The sequence below is a fragment of the Acyrthosiphon pisum genome, chromosome X, assembly GCF_005508785.2.
Source record: "Acyrthosiphon pisum isolate AL4f chromosome X, pea_aphid_22Mar2018_4r6ur, whole genome shotgun sequence".
NCBI lineage: Eukaryota > Metazoa > Arthropoda > Insecta > Hemiptera > Aphididae > Acyrthosiphon > Acyrthosiphon pisum.
Window position 1 is genome coordinate 73,234,796 of NC_042493.1, and position 18,429 is coordinate 73,253,224.

An 18,429-nucleotide genomic window follows, 5' to 3' on the forward strand; every position below is an offset into this window, starting at 1 on the left:
AGTATAGGCTCCCGAGGGCTACCCCTCTTATTAAGTAGCTATTTCTGAGATATCTGTCTCGTTCTATATTTAATTAGTTAAAATTTATAATACTTATTAAGCTTTACAATACCTACCTACAATATATTTGACAAACATATTAATATCATAGTAGTTAAGTAAGTGTTAAAAGCAAAGTAATTGTAAATCTATTAAAAAACTACGTGGCGTCTGCGAGTAAATCACTAAGAACATAGAAGAAGTACTTAACCATCTCAAATAAAAATTAATGATCTTTCTATGTTCTAACATATATGTAAATTCATTAAAATGGAATGAATTCATCGCCTAGAACTTCCAAAATTAATATACTATGGTCTATGGAAGTATTCTACACTCGTGCTCTTATACTTAAAAAAAAAAAAAACACACAACTGTCGATCATAATATAGGCTTATATATGTCTACTCCCCAGTTCGTTATGAATGTTTTAAAAAAACACATGATTTACAAACAAGTAAAAAATTAAAATATATTATAACATATGTATATATTAAGTGTATATTATAAACTCCTATATTATTATACCTTTATAATAGGTACCTATAAACCAGGCCATAATATTAATACGCAAAAGCGATAAATATTTCTAATTATCTATGACGATGTTATATTGTATTATAGTTATGACTTAATAAATGTTATTGACGTGTTTGTTAATTATTAACTTTTTTTCTAAGTGCTATGTAAATGTGAATTTTAAAATGTAAAAACTACTTGTCTCTGCATGAGTTTATATACTATTAATAAATGTTTTTTTTTATATAGCTATATACCTACTGTTCAATTTTTTTATATTTCGTAACTGGGAAAAATGTTAAAACAAAATTACATTTAGGTATACCCGGCGTTTTAATGCATTTTGAGTGCATCTTCATTAAAGTTGAGTTCAAAAAAGAATACAACTGGTACTCATTATCATTATTATTCATTCATAATCCGATTACTTTATTTATGTTACACGAGCTGAAAAATTAAAATTAATAATTTTAACTCGTTGTGTACTAGAAATCATTACAATATACTATAATATAAACCTGCGTCATACATATTATTAAAAACTATATTATGTAGGATACGCAACTATGTTTTTTAGTATAATATACAGTACCTGCACCTATGCATATTTATTAAAACGATACGCAATTTTGCCCATTGACTGTACAATTATAAAATATATATAACAAAATATTTTTTGTTCTACAATTTTGGTAGGTAGTTATTAACTTTCTTTTTACCAAAAAAATGATTTAAGCTTGTTTATACATACTCTATTTCTTAATTTTTCTTGCATAAATGGTTTGAACATTGCAAAAACCATGTTAAATATGTATGGTTGATTTACGATGTGCACTTCTTTAAGTCTTGCGGGCATTGAATACTGAAACAAAATATTTTCGTTAATTAGTAAATACTATAATATAAGCTATATACCTAGTGAACTAGTGAATAGCACTGAATAACAATATTATTTCTATGATTTTCATGAAAATTAGTTGATACTTAATAATTATTAGTAAATGGTTACAAATAATATTAATGTATCTTGAGGTATATGACGTATTGAGCATTATTGGGGGAAAAAAATCTCTACGAAATTTTATTTATAACATATTATATTATAAATATATAACTATTATATCAGTCGATATATTATATTTATTAAATCATTTTAGTTTATTTTTTATTTTATTTTTCTCACAGATCAGGTTAGTAATTATTTTTTTTACTGTATATAGGGTACAGTTTAAATATCTATAATACCAATAATAATATAAACATCATTTTATCATTTTTATTTTGCATTTGTTATGTTAAAATTGTTAGTAGAATAATAAAAATCGTTTTGCAAATTGTCAAAAAAATGTATTGATATTGACTTTTATATTTTACCTTAATAGGAATCAATAATTGAATAATAAAATCATTGGATACAAACAACCAATTGCGTTATATTTATTTTATACTTTCCTTAGTATATTTTAAAAATAAATATTTCACAATTTAGTTTAGATTAGTTTTTAAATTGTGATTTTTTTATTCACTTAAGTGTATGTCTCCAGTGCTCAAGAAACCTTTGTAGTTTATAAACATACGTAAAAAAAAGGCTATATAAAAAAAAATGTTACAACTTCTAGTATAAAATCCACATTATAGTATATTAAATATGGATATTACTTCAAAATCGTTTTTCTGAATAATTTGGTATATTATTATTATTATTAATAACTTTGTGGAATATAATTAAAATACTATTTGTAGGTAAATTGAAATCATTGTTTTCAAAATTAATAATGTTTATATATTCTTTGTTTTGTACTTCCTTTGAATATTGAATGCATGTTTCAGATTGTAATTACGAAAAATAAATTATGCCACCTGTTTAAAACTATAATCGATAATCAATATATTATGTTATTACGAACAACGAGAATATATACAATTAATTGTTATCGTTTAAATATTATAAGCTCGATTAGGATTTCCGTTAATAATAGAATAATATGTATCATTATAGCAGGAATTTTAATTTTGTCAATTCATTATTATTTTATAATAATATCAGTCTTATGAATAATTATAATTCACTATAATTGTACCAATAAACATATGTTATTCTAATATATAGCTTTCCCATAATTAACAATATATTATTATATATACGGATCCTTGAGCGCGAATCTCGGATGAATAAATAATGTTTTAGTGGTGAGAAAATTTGCTTGAGTTTTTATTTTCGTTCATTGTTCGCATAATGAAATGGGACCATTAGATTTTATAGTCTTATTATATTGCTTGCAAAATAAAAGAACTAAAACGAATTGTACAGTTGTATTCTTTATTGCCTCGTTATTTTATCAAAACAGAATCAAGAAGTTTTTTGCTTATGACTGGTAAGTAGGTATTACCTATACGTGCAACGTTAGATGTTGAATGGAATTGTTTAACTATTATTATTTAGATCACTGCAATATACGGTGTGCTTGCAACATATTTCAATATCCTGCAAGGATTTCGAACTAGTGATTTTCGTGGAAATAAATTAATCGAATCAATATTCATAACCCAATTAACGTAGTGGTTAAACTCTAATAGTCTTATGTACTTGTAACCCTAAGTAAAAATATGTAGTGCGGTTAATAAAGTGTTCGAGACATTTTATCTCAACAAGTTTTACCAGAGGGTGGATAAAAAAAATTAATCACCACACCGAGGGATTTATTCCTTAAATAATATGTTTTTTTCATATTATATAAAAAGCAACAGGCTGCACCAATAATTATTTGTTTATACCTATTATTGAAATTAACTATAAGTTAATAGTCCTTACCATTATTACTATACTGCAGATTAAACTGGAAATGTAATTATAAATAAATATTTATAAAAATGCTCATATAAAATTAAATTTTAAATTGAATGTGCTAAATTTTTTTATACATTTATCATAAAAAACTGGGCTTAAAGTTGTGAGAAATATATGGTTCAAACTTTTCAAACCTATACATACATAATTATAATAAGTAACTATTTACAAAGAGCATAATATTACCAAGAATATAAAAATAAAATAATTGGTAACTTAAGTTTTACGAATTACCTCCTATATAACTGACATAATAATATTATATAAAAAAAAAATGGGTCAAATATTAATTTGTAACCTATAGTAACAAACACAGGCACACAGTGCCCTGAAATTAGATAGGTAGGAATAAATGGATTGTTTTTACCTGTATCCAGTCCAAAACAAGTTTAGCGAAGTTTGGCGTGAATTGCCACACGTGGTTTATGGTCAGACCAGCAAAGTCAACCAACAGCACAGTGCCCGACACTTGAGTTCTAGGCTCGAGAATAGCCGCTTCAATTACCAGCTCGACACCGCGAAAGATCTCTGTCAGTGTGCAATTTTTAATTTTCCATCTCTCTACACGAAACGCAAACAATTAGTCCATATTAAATAAAGTTCCGATCATAAAGCGTTGGGTTAACAAGGGTATTCTAACAACAAGTAGTTGCTTATATATTATAATCGTATTTTATTCATTGTTGTCAATGCAGTATACTATATGCAGGGGGACGGAGTGGCCGAGCGGATTAACGCGTCGGTTGTAACGCACACCGGCGCCGGTTCGAATCCGGCCGCGGGTGGCATTTCTGTCACTGTGTCCGGAGAGAAGTGCCGCCATCCCCCACCCGGGCATGGCAGATACCTATGGGTGCCCAACCAAAACACACATGTTTACTAACCTACAATTCTTCCCCTACAAATAAAAACAAACAGCTAGTGGCCATAGTTGCCGGGCTTCATGATCAATAAAAAAAAAATATTTCAGCACTAATTATTGAATGCAGGTTTCTCATACCTCCACATTGATTATACAGCAGTTTATTATAATATTATCAACACCATTTTGAGAAAAAAATAATAATAAAGCACATCGACTTGACAATATTCGTGAACTTTAAATAGCAACGCAGTGCATAACAAATAATAATATTATGTTTTTTATATAATATACTATTGTTCACAATGCACAATGCACATGCATATGATAATATAAACTTATTTAATTTCTACTTAAGTGGGTATCTACATTTGCTTATAATATTAATAGTTATGAAAATTAATTATTTACATTAAATGTATAAAACCTATCCGATGAGGAAATATCCTAAAACTTAAAATATTTTTTTTATAAATGAAATTAAAAAAGTAAATTCCTATGAGCCATTCGTTAAATTAAATAGGCAAGCAACCATAGACCAGTGCAGATCAGTACAAAGTACTGATACCCCAATTTAGACATGCATATATTGTTTTTAATTTTAGGTTTAAAATGCTAAAAAATCCAGCATTGTAAACTATCTAGTCTGGGTCATGGCCCTCGGGGACACATTACTCTGTGACTTCGGCACACGTATTTATTTACATTTATACGTTTTAATTGATGTGTCATTGGCCATCGATGAATAATTTTACTTCACAATGAAGTTCATTTCTAATAACTTTTACAACAAATATAATAATTATTATTTAGACGTACGTCCACATTCTGTGATTAATATTCTCCTTCCATGTTGATCACGTGATGGTAAGACTGTAAGAATATTTTGAGCAAAGACATTTTTTTCTAAGCTCGGTAGTAAGTCATTGCAGTACTTTGGATTTTTCTGGCGTAATTTGTACAAAAATTTCACCTAAAAATGAATTGTGGTTATATTAGTGAAATTACAAATTTACAAATAAAATAATTAACTATGGAAATAATACTAATAATGAGCTTAGTGTATTATATCTAAATATATAAAGTGATGTTAACCGTAATAAATAATAATTATCTGTTAAAAGTGGTAATGAATAATTAATATTAAGTAAAATTGTATATTATGTTAAGACGTATTCTCCAAATTGAACAAATTAAGATTTGTGCATTAATCCTTGTTTTAAATAATTCTAAGTAAAACTCTCTAAATTAGTTTTTAAAATCGTGCTATATAGGTATAATGAAAAATAATGATAAATGTAATAACGAATACAACGCATTCGAGGAAATATAAACTATTATGTTCAAAAAGGCAAATCCAATCAATTAGTTAATTATGTTTGGTCCTGTATATACTGCTCGTATAATACATGATAATATTTTTGTATAACATAACGTAGGTAGGTACATGAAAACGAAATGATATACTAACCCTTTTGAATGCACTATCCGGGTAGAATTTGCAGACTCTCAAGAAGGCTAACAAGTACAGTTCTGTGGTTTCGTCAGTTGGAAGGTAAAGTTTTTTCTCCTCTGAAAAACAAAAGAACAAATAAATTATTACAGACGTGTTATTATTATTATTAGAAACGTATCAAAAACGTGTACACTCGGTAGTTGCAAAACCCATGCAGTGGCTCTGGTTTAGGGCTCAGATAAATGCATATAGCTTCATAATAATATTATAATATTATGGTATACGATTTCGCGAATACTTAATAACTGCAATAACTATTAAGTGCGTTCGTCAATATATTATGCACATGTAAAACAGATCAGACATCGATGATAATATTTCTATATTATATAATAATTATATATTCGTATAGTGTTGTCTATACATTTTATTATGACGTATGCAATACGCACGGCACCAACATTTTCCATGCGATCGTAACAAGATTTATTTGTTTACATTCGTAATTCATTGTATTTATTTACTCATTCATTGTACTGTAACAAATCAGCACTCGGTGTTTGTGTGTAAGACTCCTCTATTCATAACGGGGCAAAAAATAAAGCTTACAAGTTACAATACACTCACGTATTGCTGTGTTTTCCCGTAGTTTATATGAGCATTTTTATGAAGAGAGCACATTATACGACCAAAAGAATTGTAAAATATATTGTTGTTAAAAATATACGTGCCCTATAGTAGTGTATTGTGTTCAATTGTGAATTTAATTTATTTTTAATAATAATAATTTAATACGTATACGTTGAATACACAATTTAAAAATGGTTAAGATATAAAATGTTAGATTTTTCCGACGGAAAATCATTGTATATGAACGAATAAAAAATAGTACTAGAAAAATGTTTACATAGAAATATATAGGTGTATATAATAAATGGGTACATTTACTAAAAATGGATAAGAAACATGTAATTTAAAAAATCGAATAAATAATTTAGAAAACTAATTATATAATGGAGTATACTTTGTAGACTATAAAATATTTAAAAATTTATTTTAGTTGCTCGTTTTGCGTTCGTACATAACGCAATTAAAAAAAAGTTATTTGTTTATATATTTGTTTCACTGTTTAAAACGTTTATGTGTTGATATTTTTTTGTGCACAAAATTATCAAAAAGTATGCCAATTAATAAGTTAGTATATTTTATTCAGTGAAACATTATGAATCATAACGACCTAATTTACAAGTTTTTTGATTACATTTTTTTGGATAGTGTTTTTCTGTTTTCAATCATTACAGTTACAGATAATTACAATAAATGAGTGGACAGTCATCAAACAACCAGATCAATTATTTATTACAATTTTTTTTTTTTTTTTGAGTAGGTCAGTTTACTGACAACTACAGTAACACTAGTGAAAAAAAAAATCATGGTTTTCAGTTAGTGTACCTACTACGAGTGAGTTTTGGCAATAAAAAAAATATCATGCAACATTTCTAAATGTAATTTTAAAATATTTACATCCAGAATGCATACACACTACATTCAGGTACTCTTTGAGCCGTTGGTTGATATTTATTTTACCGCAGTGTCATAAACATCAATAAAATAATATCAAACATATATTTAATAAAAATAATTTCATAAATTGTATTTGAATATTGAGAATCTTGGGAAAAGTGTTGATTTCTATCCAACGTAAATCTGCAAAACTAATTGATTCGTATGAAACAAAATACAAGAACACAAAATACTCTCATAATATTATCAAAATTGGATTCAAAAAAGGCACCTATCTATACCGAAGAAAGAAAACATTTCTTCCCGTTATCCGAAAACCAAATTCGTTATTACGAATGTCTGTATTTTATTTTTATTTTTATTTTTTTCAATAATATCATTCCCATTGCATTGTGACGATAGATTTCCCATTTTTATAAACATCTAAAATATAGACTTGCGCGTTCTTTAAAATAACCTCCTCGAAGTCGTTTAATAGGCTATAAAGTAAATACATATTGGAGATGTATGGCGTACCGTACTGGTAATAAAAATCAGCAGTGCAATTTTAGTGCAACATTATGTCAGAACTCACGAATGTTCATTAAAAGTTAACGACATGTTGTTAAACGGCCGAACCATCAAAAAATAGATTTGGCACCATCGAAAACTATTTCATGGAATATGTACGTGTAAAAATCTGATGATAAATTCAATTTACGAGTTAATAATGAGTATATATCAGTGCCTGGAGAGGAGATAATATACTTTTAAAGCATATTCCATAATGTGCACGGAAAAAGAGATGTATTTTGTACAATAAAAAATTTTACATTTCCTATGTGTGTGCAACTTTTGCACGGTGTTGCATACTTATACATTATTATTGTATATACTTGAATAACGCGTGCAGACATATAAACATAAATAAATACATATTATTTTATTGAATTGTTAATTCATTGTAACACTTAGTCTATATGTAAAATGAATAAAAATAACTAGGTACTTTAATACAGAAGACATTACATAATATTATTAAAACAAGATTTTAGTTTCAATACATATAAAACAAAATAGACGCTCATCGCAACGATATAATTGGGGATCAAAATAATACCATTTTATTATTTAGAAGAATTTTATTTTTTAATAATAATAATTATGTTGTTGGACGTTATAGTAATTTGTGGCGATTGCAGCTTTATATAATTGAAATTTATAATTTTAGAAACGATCATTTTTCCAGAACTTTTTTAAATATAAACTTCAATGAAGTTGTCTAGGTAGGTACCGATTTTAATGAAAATATAATATGCCATTTAAAAATATAGACATTTGACATGCTCAAAATAATAATATATATGGCGTATTTAAAGCATTTCCCGAAAGTACAAAAACATTATTGTGTATAACGCCGATATGGCAATACCAAGATACCTGTTGGCTATAATATCTAACACTGAAATCTTAAACGAAACAGCCACGCTGTTATGTACCTATCGTAAATGATTTTGGTTAAAATTAATTGAAAAAGGCTGCGTTGATGTTATTCCAACAACAAATCTCTTCTCTTATCCTTACGACCCATTACGAATTTTTGATATTCTCACGCTTAAGTTACTTCAAATTATAATTTGTAAATCGCGAATAAACGTATTCGTGGAAGTAAACTTTAGGCATTTTACTTTCGAGACATGTTCGTCTGCAGCGCTCCAGTTCGCGAGTATATACACAATGTTTTGGATTTTTCTTCTATAGTTTTGTTGCGAATAAAGACGTGGGGAGACCAATACACGTGTTGTCAAACACACGCTACAACAATAGTTACTATGGTAAGCGGAATTTTAATATTTAGTATTTTTTTTTTTTTTGAACAGCAGCTCATGTGGGGTGACGAGGGATTAAAGACTTTTGACATATTTGACGGCATTCAACGCCAGGCTACGACCCTGCGATTCTCTGAAAACCATAAAGTACCTCTACGCGTATATTTATATATTTTACACATGCATTCAATGTATATCGTTATTATGTATACACACATAGTTACTAGAGGCTAATAAAATTAAAACTTTTACTAAAAATAAAACTACTTCTGCCAATATACAACTTCTGTTAGATTACGTTTTGTAACTGCAACACAAGTGGGTCGACCGATAACCTGCAGATCGCCTCGGTAACGACACCGTAACCTAATTAGCGTTTGCTAGAGAGAAATATACTTTTGTTGATATAATACGTACATTATCAGTAAACCGGTCAATAAACTCCATATAGTCGTCATTATATTATATTATATTTGTTTGATCTTCGAATTTGGATTGATTGGCAAACTTGTTTCTCTTATTTTATTTTATTGTAATTGGCAGTAATTTAATTGAAAAATAGATATCATTAGCGCTGTAGTACACGTCGTTTGACTTTTACAAATTGTAAATCTCAGACTCTGTATTGAGAGGTTTAAGTATAGGGTTTCAATTGGTTTATATACCTGACAACCAAACGTATTCTGAAATTAATTTACTATCTAACGTTTACTTTTATATTGTTTGTTCCTTGTACGACTACGTCATTTTCGAATGATAATTCTTTAGACCAGTCCACGGCTGCCGAAGGCGAACTATTTTTAGTAAAAATAGATTTATAATATATATTTTTTTTTTCAAAATGGCTTTATAAAATTAAAATTGAATTACACTTGGATTAAGAAGGTTTCACCTTCAGCCGATTTGGATTTGATTTTTTTGTAGCTTACAATTGGCTGAGAGAGGGTTCGTTAACCATGTTTTATATTATGAAAAGGTTTTTGTGTTTCGTCAGGAATTAAATATTATGATCGATACTCTGTAGTCTGTACTTATATATATATATATATATAAATACATTAATTATAAATATTCTATGAAAGCAGTATTAACAATTTATAGACAACATTTTTTTTTAGCGATGATATCATTAGGATATGGCTTTTTAATAGAAGATCGTATAAAGATATAGTTTTTTTTTAATGTAGCATGTCGATCAACAGAATTTGGGCAACAGTGCATCACTACAATCTTAACTTAAATCAAAATATATAAATTAAAAATTACTGTTTAAATTATATTTGAGTAGTTAAACAGTAGTTATTATAAAATATAACGATGTACCTACGTAATAATAAAAAAAAAAATGTGTTAAGAAAGTCATTGGGAAATAATTTGAGTGTATTAGTAGACATATTTTTTGTAATGTGAAAAAATAATATATACTCAATATTAACAAGAATTCAACATAATTCAGTTTTATACAAAAATAACATTGGTGTAATTATATAGGGAAGACACTTAGATTCTTAAGAAACTTTTCAAGCCTTTCAAGAAAAAAAAAAATGAACTAAATAACGTAATTATACGAGTTATATAAATTCTAAAATACACTTTTGCCACAGTTTAACCTTCCTGTAAAAGGTTTTTGACTTATTTAATGTTACTTGATTTAATAGAACTTGAAGGGCGTATCTTTCGCGACATACTTCTTCTAAAACAATTACTGAACCTAAACACTCATTATGTTTTATATCAAATTTTCACCAGAAAATAACATTATGCCACTATGAAACGTTAAATATTATATTATTATATTAAACACGAAAGAGCAGTGAAATCGCGTATAAAGTATTGACTTATATAATAATGTAAGTACTTAAAATATTGTGCTGAAAACATTTTTACTCTGCATTATAAATAGGTATTGATTAGAAGAAGGGCTTACTGCAATTTAAGTTACTGAAACATTAGGTCGAATCACTTTATGTTTTACAATAACTAAAAACATAGTATTCCACTATATACTTTTTATTAAATTTTAATATTTTTATTGGATAAATACGCCAACGGATTGGTTCACGTAATCAATGTTAGGCAAGTATGCTAATTAAAAACAACTGCACTAATACATATAAGTATTGATTATATTTCATCGATCATTATAAATATTAATTGATATTGTTCTGCAAACAAGTATCATTGTATTTTAAGAATGCGTGATTGGTGATACTATGTATTTTACACTTTAGACTCAATAAATAGAGCAGTTAGGTACGCAATAAAGTCATGAGATTATGAATATTAACTACAAATAGAAGACAGTTTTCTGATAATATGCTTAATGTAAACGAAAATAAGCATTTACGATCAAAGGTAACACTTTGTACTGAAAATATTTAATTACACCAAGTCTGATCGAAGTTTTCAAATGACTGTTCCGACATACTGAATCAGTGAACTGTTAGCTATACATATTTTGAGGTACAAACAATATCCATTAAAACAAATGACAATGTAATACATTTAACAAAATATGTTATTCATTTTCTCACGTTTTGTTTTAAATAAAATAAAACAACGATACGATATTAAAACAGTAAAATGAGTGTGATGTATTCTGGTAAATATTCAAACTGTCATATTGTTTACGAGTGAGAGATCAATGTACAAAAGTTTAATTTAAAGTTTCAAAGCTATAATTACATCCACGTACAAAATTCCGCTGTATTTTTCTCAAGATTTAATATTACAAGACTTTCTTTTAACGTATAAAATCCAAATAATACAGTCATCTGTTTGTTGGTAATAATAAATTATAATATACATAGTATTCCCGTAAACATATGTTATTTGAAATTAACCAAGTAGAAGAACAATAATTGCAAAGCACTACATTATTTTTATTCAGACAAATCCGTATTGTAATAAACTAATTACCATTGGCTGTCACACAAAAAATGGCAAACATCAAAAGTACCTATTACGTTGCACATTAACTATATCTTTAATGAAACACGGTAATACCGACATAAAGCACTAATTTGTATACTTAAGTTAAAGTTATCATTGATATTAATTTTCAACAGCATTATACACATAAATATAATATTTTTATTTTTTATTTTTTTTATACATACGCCTCAACTGCTAAGGTGATTGACGTTTTTAAAATACATTATATTTTGAAGATTTATACAAAATATTTTATGAACAATACATTAAAGGCTTATGTTAATTTCATTACATGTGATATAATATAATATATAATATATATATAATATATTTGTCATATTTTTTGGATCAAGTTCGCCTCTTTGAGGATTATGAGAAGCTTAAAAATAATTGATGTCATCTCTGAGTTGAATGCTAGTATTTTTACATTTTGATTATAGGGGAGCATAAGTCTATCCCTGTATCCCTGGACTACTTCGTCAATGGGAATTCGGTTAGCAGGTGTTTTATTGCAGTTGTAGTGTTGCACGTGGTGAATTTTTATTGTTTATTTTTGTTAATTATATGTTTGTGAGTGTATAAGGTGCGACCAATAAATATGACATTGTTATTGTAAATGATCACGGAATCACCTGTTGGCGTTTATATTTAAACGTTTACCTATCTATGAGTTTATAATTCTAAAGATTAAAAATTGCATAAAAATAAACCAGGCAGCTATACTCTGCTCATAAACTTTTTAAATACACTTTATGGACTGGCATAGCGTAATATATTTGGCAATAATCCATATTCTATACGTAAAACACAAAACAATACTTTTGTACCTATATAATATGCATACGTGATTTTTATCGGAGTTATAACCACAATAAACTTTATGACAAAATATTAAAAAATAGTTGGTATAAATGCTCTACGCTCACTTTGTAAAATTTTAACAGTGGTTAATTTACGAGTTACTCACTGAGTGTTAGTACTTAGTCAACTGAGTGTTAGTACTCGTATAATCCAGCTTTATATTTCATACATATTTTTATGGACATCAATTATATTAAAATCGATTTGTTTTGTGTTTTAATAAATTATAAATTGACCATAATTATATCACACTTTCCGAGAAATTGATATAAAAATAACATCATTCAAAGATACAATTGTTATTTTTGAGCTAAATTTAAAAATAACATTTTACATTATAAAACATTATGCATTATGTATCATAAGGTTAAGACATTAAAATATATTTATATTTAAAATGAAACGAAGTTCGTAGGAATATGTACATAAAATAACAACTAGTTGGATACCTACTAGTACCTAGGTAATTTATTTAAATATATTTTCAAATTTAAAAATTAGTACCTATAGGATATAATATATCGGTTATATGATTTAATAAACATTATACAATTTTAGTTAAATTTTCAATATTTTTTTATTTATAATTATTAACTATTATGGTTCCGTACATGATACAAACATGTTTGACTATACATATTGTAAGTTATGAAGATACATTATTGGAATCTCAAGTAGTTGCTTGGCATTGACCTTAACCTCAGATAATTATTGTAAACGTATTTTAGATACCACGAACTCTATAGATCCTTATTCAATCCCACATTGTATATATCATTGAACTTTTAACCACGAGTGGTTATAAGGTTATACAGTTGCTATACAAATTACAATGTAGGTACCTATCTGATTTATTGACTATTACGCTCTTATGGATATATTTAAGCACAACAATTTTATAAAACCGGATAAAACTATTATTTTTCATCACTATAATATAATATTTATAAAAACTGTACGATGAATTTATAAAAATTAATTGGTGTCATTATATATGATGAAATTGTATCCGTGTACAATATCCGGTATTATACCTATAGACAATCTAGGTACAGGATATTACAATATACACTATTGAGATGATTCAGAATTGGTCACGTCATAATATCTAAGCTACGTTTACGAAACTCAGTGTGGTTTGTGCATTGCTAACTTTGAGTTCACATGAGAAATTTAAGTTTTAAGAAAGTATTATCGATATGTATCAATGTTGTAATTATAGACGTAAATAGCTTGAAAACTCTGAAGTATATAAATGCGTCTATCTTAGCTATCTACAGCTTCGGTAATACATAGGTCACTAACCACGCGATAAGAAAAACAATTTGAAACCATGATACCTAATCTACCTAGGTTGGTAGTCGATATTTTTCGATTCCGTATGCTTAACACCTCGTAAAATTAATTGACAAAATGTATAAGTTAAATATTTTTCTCATTTAATTTTTTATAGATCTTCGGGTTAAAACGTCTTTCTAAATTTACATAATATTAAGAAACTTTATTCGGAATATTAATTTAAATCATTAAACCAAATCAAATAGTATATCATAATATTATGAGTTCGTAAAAGGTTATAATATGAAGTGTGTAATATATTTTTAACTGACATGGAAGAAAACGAATTGGATTAACAAATAAAAATATTGAAATGTGTGTTTTTATAAACGATAAATACACAGGTAATACCTACGTCAATTTCAATTTTCATAAATAATTTATTAATGCTTCTGGAGAAAAGCCAAAAAAACATATTTCTACCTTTCCAAGTAAAGTTCTGGGAAAATTTGAGTCTTATTCGGACGTAGATTCCTAGTAATTTCTTTTTCAATATTGCTACATAATAATAAGACGTATTTTATCCAAAATAATCAATAAATATTCAATTTCACCATATTAATAAATAATGATAAACGAATTATGTGCGCTGCGTATTATTTTTAATCATCACATTCATGATATTACTTAAATATTGTTTTCATATTTTAATAAGCTTGATGATGGATTAAAATTATATTAATGGTCACTGGATAGTATGTACAGACCAATCCATTAAAAAAAGGTGCGTTTTTTTTCCTATCTATAGTATAACTATACATTGTGAAAGTATAGTGTAAGGCTTATCTTCTTCAACTGTCTAATGATTTGACTTTTCAAAGGACTTTAATGCACATGATAAACATTTACCTACTATACAATTATAATGAATGAAATTTTTACTGCATTTGCAAGTTCTAGCGAATAATTTAAAACTACGATTAAACCTACCGATATCGTGTAGATAATAACATATTAGGCTAAGGTATTTAATATTGAATTTATTAAAAGATATGTACCGCTTCATATTATATTGCTTTACAGTAGACTATTGTCTTAAAATATTTATTGTCAAAATAATTATTATATTGTAATATATCGTTTACAATATAATATAATATGTGTGTGTGTGTGTGTGTGTGTGTATGTATTATGGACTTTGCTCAAACATACATAGGTATGTTGTTTTAAATCCAATAAAGTCAATATTTGTTTAATTAATATAACACAATATACCTACCTGTATAATAATAGTGCAGGTGTAGTCATATAATATATTATTATAATCTCTTTTTTTTTTCATCTAGTCGGCGTCCTCATTATTCATGTATAATAAACGTGTGTTGTAAATATTTACTATAATTTATTATTTTCTATTTATTATGGGTAAAGTTTTGCTTAGACAAGCAAAAAATGATTCTGTCTTCAAAGCCCGATGGTTTGAAATTATACATTTTATCTTCAGAGGCGGTAATAAATAACAAGTTTATTATCATATTTTTGTTTAACTAAACTTCTGAAGTCCAGAAAGTTTTATATTCTTCGAATATTTAATAAAAAAAAAATGATTATGAAATAATAATTATAATAAAAACATAGGCTACGGTCTAAATCTCAATAATATTATTACCAGCGATTGTACCAAACTTGTATTACTGGTTTAAGTTTATGAAATAGGTATAGGTACCCTAACTCAATGTCTGGATACAATATTCAATCGATTAAAAACAACTTAAGTTGAACCTTTAGACTAAAACGTGTTAACACAATAATTAAATGAAACTACATAATGTATATAATTATTGTCGATGTGACCCATCTCAAAAATATGTATTTTGTTCACTGTCTATGCGAAGGTACGCGAAAATAATATATACCTACCCCTATAATTTATCAATCAATAGTTTCCTAGACCCTCTTTGTGTTTATTATGCATCTCATTTTATAATAACAGTTCTGTAGGCTTTCGAATATTATGTATTTTGTCATCTTTGATATTATCGTATACAATGCAGGTTGTGTTAAAATTTAAATTATATTCTACATAACTTTATTAGGCAAGTCAGGTTTGTGCGTCATATTTTACAATAATTCATCTAAATTATTGCGTTAACCGAGACTGGGTGAAATATTATAGAATATTATGTGTCGTAGAACATAAAAATAATATAAGTAAACAACATTTTGCTCAGATGATATTTTATTTGTTAACGGCAAAGATGACGTATCATTTGTGTCGACTGTAGGTTTGTATAGGTACCTACTTTGTTTAATGACCCATTATTACATAAGACCGTGACGAGTGGATACTTATAGATGAGAAAAATACATATTTTAATTTTAGTTATACCATCGACGATTGTTTAGGTTAAACGGTGTGGAATTAGCAGACCAGAAACGATTTTTTTAGCGAATGGTATGTATAATATTTCACTATATAACTCATTACGACGTCTTGCCACGTCGCAATATGGTTAATATTTTAATTAAAATCCATTTGTTGTATACCAATTGATAATCGACACCGTTCGTCACCGAGCGAGTGCTTAAAATAGCGCTCCTTTTTATGTCAAATGTGTATGGTAATTGTCACTTAAGAATCACACCTTTGAGGGGTTCTTCGCCTTTAAAAAACAACTTTTCTCGTTACGCATTATTATAGTTCATAATATTTATGCAATACTATATACCACACGGGCACGAGTACCCAAGTATATACTACGCGAGTTTTATGTCTGCAAAGTCCGTGACGTGGGTGGTGAAAACTCATCCTTTGTCGAAAGGACACGATACGGAAAATTGACTCAGGTGGTGTATACAGGGTGATTCATCAATCACGAACATCCCGATTTTTTTCTATTGTTAATAATTTTAGATCAAACAAGTTCTGATTTTTGTAATACCTACATTTTTTTTCATTACTATAAAGATAAATTCATCATAATAGTTTTGCATACGATTTAAAATATATTTATCTGATACTATTACTCTAATACATGTTAAACTCAGACGATTTGTATAAATTATAAAATGTTAATTGAATAGTAAAATAAAATTGCTATAATTTATTTTGAAATCATCATACTATATATATAATATAACCCTCATATTATAATATGTGCTTAATCTATATTCTTATTCTTATTGAATTTCAAGATAGATAGGTACCCACATCAAATTATTCAAAATAATCAACGGCTTGACAAATTACATTAAAAAAAGTTGGTTCTCGTTTAAAAATATAAATTTGTAACAAAACGTCCGGAAACACCTTAAAATGTTTAAAAAAATCTAAGTATTTTAAAATATAACAATTAAGTACTCGTGCCTATTTCAATATTTCAAAAATTATAATTTTAATCATATATATTATGTCGTATTTTTAAAAGAAAACACTGATTCGAGCATGTTTGGTAAGTCACTCTGTAAATATTGCTATATAGCTATATAATACCTATAGTGTTATGCACTTATTGAACAGTATATATATTATGATAACGATATTGTATCTCTTACGACCATTCCGGGAATTTCACTCAAAAAGTTTAAGTTATACATACACGGATAAATAATGGATGTATCTGATAATAATTGCGTTCGTGAGATTCTGAGAGACGTCATCATAACACGTACGTGTTTGTTAACAAAAAAAAGTGTTAAAGTAGATGGAGAGGAGTTTTTTTTATTTTGTACGTACGGAAATAGGGGTTATGACCTAAACATCGAGCACGAGTAATATTCATTGGGTACCCATCGCAATTTTTTTTATTGAAAAATAAAATTCATCCGCAATAGTCCGAACACGAATTTTGAACGGACAGTGACTGACGAGCGGATCGTTGCAGGCTTTGATGCGATTTCAAAACGTATAGGTATCGAAACCGTCGGTCGCAAATCGAAAAACGATATAATATTATATATTGTTATGTTATCAATACATTCTTAAGAGTGGGCACGCGGTCTGCGATCGGTGTGAGTGACATAGGTGCGGTTAGAAATGATGATATTATCGTCATGAATTAGGCCATACCGGGCCAGCGATGAACGCATTTTAAATTTAATTTGTGACACGCCGAAATCCCTTCCCCCGCCAATCCATACACGGACCACGCATAGCCATTCACATGAGTATGTGGAAATAACTTCGTTAATGACGGTATTGTACCTACTATTATAGCTTTAACATAAAAATAGGAAGTAAACATAATGTTTGAACAATACGTTTACCGCAAATATCCGAACAAGTTCAAAAACAATGAGT

The 18,429-nt window shown here is 27.6% G+C and overlaps 1 protein-coding gene across 1 annotated transcript in view; it reads right to left on the reverse strand.

The window, feature by feature from the left end:
* The window catches only part of LOC100169193 (alpha-tocopherol transfer protein-like), a 30,822-nt gene that overhangs the window by 2,913 nt on the left and 9,480 nt on the right, over positions 1-18,429 (reverse strand). The window contains exons 3-6 of the mRNA NM_001162841.2: positions 5,740-5,840; positions 5,088-5,241; positions 3,774-3,967; positions 1,310-1,420 (exon numbers count right to left, since the gene is read on the reverse strand). Of these exons, the coding sequence (NP_001156313.1) occupies positions 1,310-1,420; positions 3,774-3,967; positions 5,088-5,241; positions 5,740-5,840 (560 nt within the window). The remainder of the gene's footprint in view (positions 1-1,309; positions 1,421-3,773; positions 3,968-5,087; positions 5,242-5,739; positions 5,841-18,429) is intronic.